The following is a 13267-nucleotide window of genomic DNA, read 5'->3' as shown; positions in this document are numbered from 1 at the left end:
TCAACAATGGGCTCTCCAGACAATTGTTCCTGGTAGAAGGAGGAGAGAGCCGTGGAGGATAATGACAAGACTCAAGCCCCAAGGAATTTTATGCCATTTGGTGAGAAGTTTAGTGGTCAAGGTCAGCAGAGTCAAATGCCATAACCCATCACTTGCAGCAGAGGGCATAATTACTGCTCAAGTAATCATCCCTATAAACACAAGAGCCCTTGCAGATGCTGGGAATCCAGGGCAACATGCACAAAATGCTGGAGAGACCTAGCAGGTCAGGCAGCGTCTGTGCAGAGGAGTAAACTGATGTTTGCGCGAAGCTCCTTCAGCACGAAAGGGCTAGAAGACATGGACAAGTGATTCCCTCACCCCCAGTACCCCCTTCATGGTGACTTACTTTGCAGCTGGGTGGCAAGTGCTGTGGCTTCAAGCTAGTGAGGCTGTGCAGCATTTTCTCATTTTTTTCATGGGAACTGCATGAAACAGGGAAAGGCCAGCACTCATTGTCTGCTCCTAATTACCTCCCATCCTCCACACTCACGGTTAGGTCAATCACTTTGGTGATCTAAAGTCAAATCTGACAAGGATGGCTATTTCTTTCCTTAACAAACACCTCTGACCAAACAAGTCATTGTAATAATTCAGAGGTTTCACAGGAATCATTGAATGTCTAGTGATGAGACAGCCCTATCATAATACCATACCAATCAATCTAATGAGCTTATACCTATGGACTGTGGACACATCGTCTTAATATTGGGCAGCACTTAAGCTTTGAGGACCTAGGGCATCACAGGCAGATAGGTTCATAAAGAGGGCTTCTGGCCCATTGGCCTTCATAAATCAGGGTACTGAGTACAGGAGTTGGATTGTGAGGTTGATGTTGTATAAGACATTGGTGAGGCTGAATTTGGAGTATTGTGTGCAGTTCTGCTAACAAAGATATCAATAAGCTTGAAGGAGTGCAGAGAAAATTCACACAATGTTATTGGGAGTTCAGGACTTGAATATAGGAAGGTTGAACAGGTAGAGGCTCCTTTTCCTGGAGTGCATGAGAATGAAGGGAGATTTGATAGAGATATGTAAGTTGTGAAGGGTATAGACAAGGTGAATAACCCCCTCAGGCTGGGTGAGGCTAGAACTAAGGTTTAGGATGAAAGGCGAATTATTCATGGGGAATCTGAGGGGGGGCTTTTTCACTCAGAGGGTGGTGTGAGTGTGGATTGAGCTGCCAGTGGAAGCAGTAGATGTGGGTCTGATTGTGACGTTTAAAAAATGTTAGGATAGGTATATGAACAATGGATGTATGGAAGGTCAATGGGACTTGGCAGGAGAGCAGGATAGCATAGAAAGTCCTGTGTATGTACTCTCATGCTCTATGATTCCATAATTCTGTGCCTTTGATGTATTACAAAAGACTGCACATTTTCATTCATGATATACTATATGTGAAGTTACCATTACTGGGGAGAAGGTTCTTGGGAAACTGAAAGGTCTGAAGGTTGATAAGGTGGACCAGATGGCGTACAATCTAGGGTTCTGAAAGAGGTGGCTGAAGAGATTGTGGAGGCAGGAATAATGATCTTTCAAGAATCACTTGATTCTGAAATAGTTCCAGAGGACTGGACAATTGCAAATGTCATTCCACTCTTTAAGAAGGAAAGAAGATAAAAGAAAGGAAATTATAGGCCAGTTAGCCTAACCTCAGTGGTTGGGAAAGTGTTGGAGTTATTATTAAGCATGAGGTTTCGGGGTACTTGGAGACTATTGATAAAATAAGTCAAAGTCAGCATGGTTTCTGTAAAGGAAAGGCTTGCCTAACAAATCTGTTTGAGTTCTTTGAGGAAGTAACAAGCAGGGTGGACAAAGGAGAGGCAGTGGATGTCAATTGCTTGGATTCTCAGAAGGCATTTGATAAATTCTTTGGTGTTACAGGAAAGACATTGGCATGGATAGAGGAATGGGTGACCGGCAGGATGCAGCAAGTGGGAATAAAAGAAGCCTTTTCTGATTGGCTGCCGATGACTAGTGGTGTTTCTCAGTGGTCAGTATTGGGACCACTACTTTTCACATTGTTTGTCAATAATTTGAATGATGGAATTGATGGCTTTGTGGCAAAGTTTGCAGATGATATGCAGATAGGTGGAGGGGTAGGTAGTGGGGAGAAAGCAATGCGAATCCTGCAGGAACTAGACAACTGGAAGAATGGGCAAAAAAGTGGCAGATAGAATACAATGTTGGGAAATAGAACAATAGTGCGGACTAAATAGCTAAATGGGGAGAAGGTTCAAACATCAGAGGTGCAGAGGGACTTAGGAGTCCTCGTGCAAGACTCACAGAAGGTTAATTTGCAGGTTGAGTCTGTGGTAAAGAAGGCAAATGCAATGTTGCCATTTATTTCAAGGGGAATAGAATATAAAAGCAAGGAGATAATGCTGAGGCTTTATACGATACTACTCAGGCTGCACTTGGAGTATTGTCAGCAGTTTTGGGCTTCATATCTCAGAGAGGATGTGTTGTCTTTGGAGAGCGTCCAGCGAAGGTTCACAAGGATGATTCCAGGAATGAAGGGGTTAACATATGAGGAGTGATTGGTACCTTTGGGCCTGTACTCAGTGGAATTTAGAAGAATATGGGGTGGATCTCAGTAAAACTTACCAGATGTTGAAAGGACTAGATAGGGTATATGTGGAGAGGGTATTTCCTATGGTTGGGGTATCCAGGGCACAGCCTCAAAATTGAGGGGGCAACCTTTTAGAACAGAGGTAAGGAGGAATTTTTTTAGCCAGACAGTAGTGAATCTGTGGAATGTTCCACCATATACTGCAGTGGAGGCTGTCTGAGGGTATATTTAAGGCAGAAGTTGATAGTTTCCTGATCGGTCAGCACATCAAAGGATATGGCGAGAAGGCAGGTGTATGGGGTTGAATGGGATCTGGGATCAGCCATGATGGAATAGTGGAGCAGATTCAATGGGCTGAATGGCCTAATTCTGCTTCTATGTCTTATGGTTTTATGGTCTGAATAACAAGCAGGATAGACAAAGGAGATTTGGTTGATGTAGTGTACTTGGATTTTCATAAAGCCTTTGATAAGATCCCACACATGAGGCACTTAGCAAGCTATGTGCCTATGGTATTATTACAGGAAAGATTCTAGCATGGATAAAGCAGTGGCTTATTGGCAGGAGGCAAAGAGAGGGAATAAGGGAGCCTTTTCTGTTTGGCTGCCAGTGACCAGTGGTGTTTCGCTGGTGTCTGTGTTGGGACTGATACTGTTTACATTATATGTTAATAATTTGGGTGATGGAATTAATGGCTTTGTTGTGAAAATGTGAAGATAGGAGGAGGGACAGGTAGCTTTGAGGAAGTAGAGAGGGTACAGAGGGACTCAGACAGATTAGGAGAATGGGCAAATAAGTGGCAGATGGAATACTGTGTTGGGAAGTGTATGCTCATACACTTTGGTAGGAGAAATGAAAGGGCTGACTATTTTCTAAGTGGAGAAATAAAAAATAAAAATCTGAGGTGCAAAGGGATTTGGGAGTCCTTGTGCAGGATTCCTTAAAGATTAATTTTGCAGGTTGAGTCTGTGGTGAAGCAGGCAAATGCGATATTAGCATGATTTTCGAGAGGACTAGAATATAAAAGCAAGGATGTAATGTTGAGACTTTATAAAGCACTGGTGAGGCCTCACATGGAGTATTGTAGGCAGTTGTGGGCCCCTGATCTTAGAAAGAACGTGCTGAAACTGGTGAGGGTTCAAAAGAGGTTTACTCAAATGATTCCAGGATTAAACAGCTTGTCAAAGGAAGGCCCTTTGATGGCTCTGGGCCTATACTCAATGGAATTCAGAAGAATGAAGGATGACCTAATTGAAACCTATCAAGTGGTGAAAGGGCTTGATAGAATGGGTGTGGAGCAGATGTTTCCTATGGTTGGAGTGTTTAAGACCAGAGGGCGCAGCCTCAGAACAGAGGGGCATCCTTTTAGAACGGAGATGAGTAGGAATTTCTTTGGCCAGATAGTGGCGAATCTGTGGAATTCACTGCCACAGGCGGTTGTGGAGGCCAAGTCTTTATGTATATTTAAGGCAGAGGTTGATAGATTCTTGCTTGGTCAGAACATGAAGGGATATAGGGAGAAGGTAGGAGATTGGGCCTGAGAGGAGCATTGGATCAGCCATGATGAAATGGTGGAGCAGACTTGTTGGGTCTAATGGCCTAATACTGCTCCTGTATTTTATGGTCTTACAGTCTATATTTTCTGCTGTATATACTTGGTAGTTTCTACATTCTCTGGACAAATCATGGCCTCAATGCATATGCCAGCGGTGATGACTGGAAGGGCAGGAAGGGGAAGATGGTTGTTGACCAGAGGAAATTTGATTCAACAGTTTTGTTTGTGGGTTAAGGTACAGAGGTGAGTGATGTGATGGGGAAATTATTAGGGCATCAGGTCCTGCAATTTTGGGTGAGATGTGAAAATGGTTGGCTGTGGATTTATGAAGGGTAATCAATGATTCTGAGTGGGGTAGGTTAGTGTTGGACCTTGGGAGATGGGTGACTGGGGAACAGGGTGGTTATGAGGTGGAACGATGATGGTGAGATCTGAGGACTGGGGTAAGTTCAGACAGAGGGAGCAGTGGTCAGCAGCTGTCGACCAAGGTACTTGAGCAGAGGAGTTGAGAAGTCCGGGCTTGACATGTTGGCATCATTTCATGCAAGGTAAGGGTTAACAGGTTTAGAGGGACTAAATGGAAGAATCTTTTCATCCAGAAGTTGGCTGAAATCCTATGTACACTTTCTAGGGGCTTGTGAAGGCAGAGCCATTTTCAATGCTTAAGACGAATCTAGATGAATGTAGAAGGCTAATGACCAAAGCTGGAAAATGGGATTGGTATAGATGAGTCTTAATGGTTGGCAGGTACATGATGGGTTGAAGGGCCCAGTTCTGTGCTATCTGATTCTATGACTCTATAAGGTTGGACCTAAGCACAAAAAATAGGCATATAGAAGCCTTTTCCAGTGCAATATTAATAAAATACTGCATTCTGGATATAGCCACATGTCATGTGCCAAATGGGCCTTTATAAATAGGCATGTTGCTCACGTGTGTGTGAAGTGTGCAGAACTGTCAAATCCCACGATGGCAACTAAGGAATTGCCATGAGCCGTGTCTTCAGTGGGCAGGATCTTGTGGAATTTGTCACCCTCTGCTGTGCAGAGAGGTTTTTCAGATGTGTCGTTCGGTGGTGTGTGTTGTTTCATAGGGAAAAACTTTAAATTGTAAGTTGTTCGCAGAAAGATGTGATTAGATTAGGTGTGCAGCATTCCAAGAAGAAAGCTGCACAATAAACGTGGCAGTCGTGAGATCAGCACAAGAGTAAAACTCTGTTAGATGTACCTGAACAAGCTTCAGGCGCTGTGTTAAATGCAGCAAAATAACATTGCAGCAGCTATTTTATCACTTACCAATTGATTTGGATCCAGTTGCATTGAAGAGGAGAAGCATAAATTAATCTAACCTCTTTATTCCAGGAATGCTTAATTTAAATGCCACTATTACTTGCCATAGTGGGATTGAAGTTTATGACTCCAGATCAATAGCCCTGGGCTCTGGATAGAAGTTCTTAACCACTGCACTAATGTATCAGACCACCACACATCCTGACATCCAAATTGTGCCAGGCTTCTCCAAAACAATCCACACAATGAAAGTTTTGTTTTAAAGCTATTTTTAATATGTCATCTGTCAGCCTGTCTTTTATTTATTGCATTCAGCTCACATGTGTGAAATTGTATCAAAGCCATGAGCCATGTGGATAACTTTTCCTGGAAGTTAGTCAGCTATCGATGTGTCATAATGGCTCAAGCTCAACTAGCAAAGCAGATCTCCACAGGACCAAGTCTTCATTGCCAAGATTTCCTCCACAACCACTAATGCTGAACAGACTATGCAGTAATGTCAGGTGTCATTATAGGTGTCAGACTATATAGTAATGTTGCATTTTGTTATCACATTCTTTTCACTGAAGTAAGAGCGCAACGTACTACTGTGACTATACATCAGGCTTGGTGCTACTGATCATGAAGGAATTGCTGAGCAAATAATAGTTCCCCATGGTAAGCTCATTCAGAAAGCCAAAAGGCTTAGAATCCAGCAAAACTTTGCTACATGGATTCAGAATTGGCTTGCCGAGCGAAGGCAGAGGGTGGTAGTAGATCGAGCGTATTCTGGCTGGAGGTCGGTGACCAGTGGTGCTCCTGTTTTAGGACTCCTGCCCTTTGTTATTTTTGTAATTAGCTTGGTTGAGGAAGTGAAAGGGTGAAGTTTGCAGATGACACCAAGTGTTGTGGATAGTGTAGAAGGCTGTCATAGGTTACAAAAGGGCATTGACAATATGCAGAGCCTAGATGAGAAGTGGCAGATGGAATTCAATTCAGAAAAGGGTGAAGTGATTCACTTTGGAAGATCAAACTTGAAGGCAGAAGGCCGAGTTAATGGCAGGATTCTAAAAGTGTGGAGGAAAAAAACGATCTAGTGGTTCTCATCCACAGATCCCTCAAAGTTGATAGGGTAGTTAAGGAGGCACATGATGTGTTGGCCTTCATCAATCAGGGATTTGCGTTCAAGAGGGAATGTTGCACCTCTATAAAACCCAGGGTAGATCACACCTATAATATTGAGTTCAGTTCTGGTCTCAACTAATGTGTTCACCTCATTATAGGAAGGATGTGGAAGCTTTAGAGAGAGTGTAGAGGAGATTTACTGAAAAGCTGTCTGGATATGGAAAACATGTCTTATAAGGATAGTTTGAAAGAACTAAAGCTTTTCTCTGTGGAGGGAAGGAGGATGAGAAGTGTCTTGATAGATATGTACAAAATGATAAAAAGCCATAGATCAAGTGGACAGCCAGAGACATTTTCCCCAGGTGGAAATGGTTAATATGAGGGGGCATAACTTTAAGGTGTTGGGAGAAAAGTATAGAGGGGATGTTAGAGGTGGGTTTTTTATATGGAGTGGTGGGTGAGTGGTATGTGCTGCCAGAGGTGGTGGTGGTGGCTGATACATTAGGGACATTTGGAAGATCTTAGATAGGCACATGGATGAAAGAAAAGGGGAGGGCTATGTCTGAGAAAGGGTTAGATGGCTCTTGGAGTAGGTGAATGGACCTAAGGGCTGAACAGTGCTGTACTGTTCTATATTCTACATCTTATAATTGCTACCAATCCACTAGACATTGACCTGCACGGCACGATTCAGAGTTTATGTTTACACTGTAAGTTATAGAGGAGGAACGTGTTGACATTCAGCACTCCTCTGAAAATATGCAGGCATCCATTGATGAGTAGTACTTATGAGGAAACTTGAAAACCCCATCAAACCATGTGCTGCTATTCTGATTGTCCGGCAGAAGTGAATGGAGCTCTCTTGGAAGAGACAGAGCTAATGGGAAACGGTCAAAAGCCAAACTAGAAAGGCTGCAACAAAATCTGGTCAGAATCAAATGTATAAGCAGAAGGAAAATCATTAACATGATTAGCTTGTAGTCACTTGCAATGCAGTTGCTTCTCTGCAATGAAGTTGCAATTGTAGCTGCAACAAATATGAGATTTAAGAGAAGGCATCTTTATTGTCATTGATTTAATTGAAAACGGATCAATAGAATTTTGGATATTAATGGAAATGGAGGTAACACTGGAAAATGCAGCTGAGATGGAAGATTAGCCATGATGCTAATAAATAGTGAGGCTGGGTTCAAGAGCCAAATGTCCTGCTTCTGCTCCCATTTCCAAAATGTTTTATTTAAGTACAGATGTCTCTCTTATGGTTTGTCACTGAAGAAAATAGGCCTCCTGTCCTGCAATTTTTCTACTTTTCATGCTGACTCCTTTTTCTCTCAACTGTCCTGAAAAAGAAGTCCCTATTGTTGCATTTGTGTCTGAGGAACAAGTGGTTTCTAAAGTCAGAAACTTCCTTCAGTAGCTGCCTTACAACTCTTCATAGGAATTGCCAACTGAATCAACCCTAAAAAGAATAGAAACCATTTGGTCAAATCATCCAGTTCTTTTTGTGTACAGAAACCCTCTGTTAAGAGAGTCTTACGATTTTGGAGATGCTGGTCTGGCAGATATTCTGGATAGTTTGATGTTATTAACATTTTAACATGCTGTTGAATCACCTTTTTATACAGTAGATGTTAACCAATTGCATTTTTCTAGCAAACCAGTGAATTCCAAGGGCACATGAGAATGGGGCTTCAGTGTCATTCATAGAGCTATCCAGCATGGAAGCGCGCCCTGCCGCGTACCTCTTCTATGTCAACATGCTAGTCCCATTTGCCTGTGTTTGGTCCATATTCCCCTTAACCTCCCTTTCTTATCCACATACTTGTCCAAATAGCTTTTAATTGTAGTGATTGTACCTGCCTCTACCACTTCCCTTGGCAGTTTATTCCATGTACTCACCAACCTCCATGTGAAAACCTGTCCTCAAGCTCCCTTTTAGTCTTTCCGCTCTCACCTTAAATCTACGTCCTCCGGTTTACGAGTCCTCCACCCTATCTATGCATCATGTAGTTTGATAAGGTCATGGCCCACCCGCCTTTATCCCAGAGCAAAGCAGTACCAGCCTATCCAATTTTTCCAATTTAGTGAGGTACACAGGCACCAGGATCTAGTCAATTTAAAGGGAGCAGAGAAACTAATTTCCCCTCATTAGTATGTTATGTGCAGGAATGAGTGAAAATGAGCCAGAAGATGAGCTACTGGAATTTCTGAACATGGTGGAGTTATACCACAGTCATGAAAGATTGCAGATGCCGGAATCTAGAGCAACACACAAAAAGATAGAGGGTTAGGCAACATAAAAGGTGGGAAAAGGACAGGTGATATTTTGGGATAAAACTCTTCACCTGAGCTGGAATTTTACTGATTATGAAAATCAGATTAGGGATAATGATGGAATCTTTCCTATTGCTTATCATCTGTACTGCCATGCATCTTTAAGTGGCAGCGTTTTCTGTAGAAGAGGCCTTCAGAATGGCACCAAATTAGCACTGTACCATGATTGGCTACTCTTCACATTTCCAAAGCAATGTCAGTTTGCATACACTCATGCCCACATTGGTAAAGCATATATTAATTATGAGTACATTGCAGATCCTAATCAAACCAATAGATGTGCCCCACCCACTCTAGTTTTGTGTCCTATTTGCTCAGTTCTAAAATTGCAATTAGGAGTCCATTGTAAACTGGGTACTAATCTTTGGTTGAACATCTTGCTTGGTTAGGATAGTTGAGTGGCCATTTTAAAGTCTTCTCTTTCCCATGCTCCGCTGTACTCTTTCAGCCTGATCAGGTGCTGGGAGGGGTTTTCCACCTGCTCCTCAGCATAAAACTGGTACTTTAGCTTATGCTACAGAAAGCACCAGATTTCCATTTACACTGAGGCTGCCAACTCTTTTGCTGATAGCTTGATAGATGTTTTATGAAAAGGAAACTCAAAGAGAACAAAGACTTCAAAACGCAATTCAATCACAGTTTGTGGAAAGAAATATAAGAAGACTGAAAGTCAGTTACAAGGATGCCTAAAACTTAGGAGGTATATTGATTCAATGTTGTTAGCTCCCCAGGAGCAAGTTCCTTCATGTATATGATAATCTCTAAAAATATAAACAAACTCCCTTTCTTTATTTCCTTTCAAAATGATTTTGATTACTTACTGTTTCTGCCATGTATTCTCCAGTGGATGGACTATTTTTTCGATTTATAAACTTTGGCACTGTATGACTGATCAAAGGGAGTTAAAGGATTTTCCTCTTAAGCCCAAATGATAATTTTCCACTGAATTCAACTCAATCACATTCATTCCTACAGGGTATGTGTCTGCCTTTGGGTTGTCACAAGGACATTAAAAAAGATTGTACATTGGTTGCTAACACTATTTGTATCTGATCCCTGACTGTCAAAGTGCATATATTCAACTTGAACATTCACTATAAAGAGATCAAATGTCAAAAAACGTGACATTTTACAGTAAGTACAGTACACTGTAAAATTTTTAATGTGACTGAATCAATTAGATCACATTATTGTTACTTGGGTTCCTGTATTTTTAATTATTGTTTAAGATATTGAATCTCATAATATCAAATGTTGTCTTAAGCATAAGACAAACTGTTTTACTAAATGGATTCATAAGCTTTGCTAAAAGTTTTACTAATACCTTTGGGGCCAGAGGCCAGCTCTGAAATCATGTTTGCTTTTGTGAGTAAAGTATATTTGAACACTTAGTCACAGAATGTGTGTTGTAATAACCGAGAGTTTGTTCATTATATTGTTCTCATTGAAGTCCCATCATTTTCCTGGAATATTGTCCATTTAACGACCTTTAACAGGTAACCCAACAAAATATTAATTACAATAATTTTCAGTGCTCCCAACTCCTTTTGTGAGATGTCCGTTGCAGTTTTAATTAAGACAATGTACACAAAATGTGATGTGATCACAAAAAGAATAGACACACATCAAAACGACCAAGAAACAACAACAAAGAAGATCGACTGCACTAAAAGATGTACAAGTTAGCAACAAAACAGCACAGCACTGCAAGTCTTTATGACAACACAGTGAAGAAAAAAATGTACACCAGCAAAGAGAGATCGGAGACATTTTTTATCAGATTTGTTCATTTTAAAGATATACAAATCTGCTAAAACACACATAAAACAATGAAGAAGTCAGAAAAGTCTATATATTTATGTATGTAGAGTACATCTTGTTCACAGTCAGATATTACAGGATGATTTTTTTTCTCTGTTAAAAAAGGAAAGACTGAAAGATGTGCCACAGAGTGTGTCCTGCCTTTTGAAAACCTACTTCTGCCCATGATTGACACAGAGGGAGACAGCGACAAGCTGGCAATACAATGAATGACAGACATGTGACAATTTTTGTTTTTGGCATGTTGAACCATGAGGTCACTCTGGACTGGCTAGCGATGGTACCTGGCTCTGTTGCGGCTCGCTGGACTGCCTGAGAGGGCTGACTGATGGAGGAGGCACACCTGAAGTTGAAGCAGATCGGCCCAGCTTGCAGCTCGTCTTTGACTCTGTAAGAGTAAAGAGGGATTAGAAAAGAAGTGAGTGCTCACAGCTGCAGTTGATGAAAGCTGCTTTATGCTGTCTCTCTTCTCGTCTCTGGTTCACTCCTGCCTCTGTGTTCACGAGGTTCAAGGTTCGAGGTCCATGTCCCATTCCAAAGGCTTGACATCGAAAGGTTACAAATGTGAAAGAGGAAATTAAGCCATTTTTAACCCCAAGTTGTAGAAGAATAGAGAAATATAAAAACTAGGAACAGGAGGGGCCTTTTGGCTTCTTGCGCCTGTTCTGCCATTCATGACCAATCACCCAAATTTAGCTTACCTCCTCATTCCCCACTCCATCCAATGATCTCTCCAGCTCTGGGAACAGTAATAGTTTTGAATAAGGAGAAGTGATTCCAAGGAAACATTCATGTGATGAATACACCTCAGAAATTCCCAATACTGCACGAATATCTTCTGGTAGAATCACAGATAAATACATGCATAGAAACAGACCCTTAGGCTATCAGTGGGGTCACTTTCTCCTACCGACTACTCTACTGGATTAACATTTAACTTTCATAGGTAACGAACAGAAGGAAGGCATTCATATACATGAATTTATCTATAACTGTTTATCATACTTTTTTGAAAGTTTTACAGACCAAAGTTTAGCACAGAGATATAATCTTAAATCAAACATATCATCAAGGTTATAAAAATTAGCTTGAATATTTTGAAGCTCATAATGTCCAGATTTTGCTAATACTTGCCATGAGCCCTGAGGGCCTATTTGTTAATTGTTGTCTTATCTGGAGTTGTTAAGAGATTCCCAGAGTTCCATTGCCTAGGGAATAAACCTAAAAACATCCCTTTGTTCAGTGCCAATATTTCTCAAAAGGCGGGTATTCCATACCGTCCCAACACCTAAACAAAAACACACAAAATACAGGAAGGTATTGATCAAAAGCAATCCTCAAGTTCCAGCCTGTTATTTTTCCCAGGCTGGGTGTGGTTGTTCTAACCAAACTGGGTGGAAACAGGTGAGTTGTAGAGTTACAGAAAGGTTATAATATAAAATTAGACTAGTCAGTCCATCAAGTCTGTGCCAGCATTATGTAAGTGTAATCTTGATCCTAATCCCTCCCTTCTCATCATATCCTATAATTATTTTTCTTACAACTATATATAAAATTCTCATTTCAATTAATCTGTCTCACCTATTTTCAGTACGCCACAGGTTTTGTGTCTTGTAAATTAATTCCACTGTATCATTCGGGCTAGGTGATGGTAGAAAGACCATTCTTGAAAGTTCAATAGCACATTGGCTCTATTGTTTCTCAACCTTACCCAAATGGATTTTGTCTTTTGTTACACCAGGTTGTCCTCTCTTTAGTACTGTGCTATTCACCTTGATGTAACCCTGTTCTGTTCACCTAGATTAATATTACCTCTCTCATCTTTTTCTTCCCTTTCATGCCTTTCCTGAGTATTGTGTATCAGGAATATTTAGGAGGCATTCATGGTCTTTTTCTTGACAAATCTTGTCTACTGGAACTCTGGTATACTGTAAATATTGATCAAGTCTCAACAAAAATCTGTTTCCTGCTGGGAGCAGAAATAATATTAGCAATATTTTGCTAGTAATACAAGTTAGTAACACTAAATAGCATTAGGAAAATTTGCAACATTTTGAGCTTCAGTTTTGTTTAATGTGTAATTATAAAATGGGCCAAAACCCAATCTTTGGCCTTCTTGTGTTCTCTCTTTGTATGGTCAAATGTAATCCTGTACTATTTCATCCTCTAGTGCAAGTGATAGCTTGTAACCCTTTGCATGCAATTTCGATGCTACTGACTGGTGCCCAAATGGTTCAAGCTATCTGGTCCTCCACACCACTGATAAACATCCAAACTAAAACATCGGCTCCAGCTCCAAGCAACCTGTATTGGTCTCACCTCCCTCAGAACTGGTGCCGATATCTGAAGAAATTAAAGCACCGACTCTCCAACCACAAATTTGTCTTTTTTTCCCCTCCAGATTCTACACTTTCTTTCCTAAGACAGAGGAAATAATCCAGAAATTACTGCTGTCATGGTCCTGACACTTCAAAGTCTGGCTGCATGACTTCACCCATTATTTTATCTGTGCCACTAGTGCAATATCGATAAGAAACTGTTTATTGTTCC

General features: G+C 41.0%; 1 protein-coding gene across 4 annotated transcripts in view; it reads right to left on the bottom strand.

Moving 5' to 3' along the window:
- The window catches only part of nyap2a (neuronal tyrosine-phosphorylated phosphoinositide-3-kinase adaptor 2a), a 206021-nt gene that overhangs the window by 44587 nt on the left and 148167 nt on the right, over window positions 1-13267 (bottom strand). For 3 of the 4 annotated variants that reach the window (XM_073041419.1, XM_073041418.1, XM_073041420.1), the window contains exon 6: window positions 11002-11105. In XM_073041419.1, the coding sequence (XP_072897520.1) occupies window positions 11002-11105 (104 nt within the window). Of the gene's footprint in view, window positions 1-11001; window positions 11106-11834; window positions 12006-13267 lie in introns of those variants that run through there. The other variant, XM_073041421.1, reaches the window with a different exon arrangement.

This window comes from Hemitrygon akajei, chromosome 3 (genome assembly GCF_048418815.1).
Source record: "Hemitrygon akajei chromosome 3, sHemAka1.3, whole genome shotgun sequence".
Classification (NCBI taxonomy): Eukaryota; Metazoa; Chordata; class Chondrichthyes; order Myliobatiformes; family Dasyatidae; genus Hemitrygon; species Hemitrygon akajei.
This window is presented reverse-complemented; position numbering and strand designations above follow the sequence as displayed.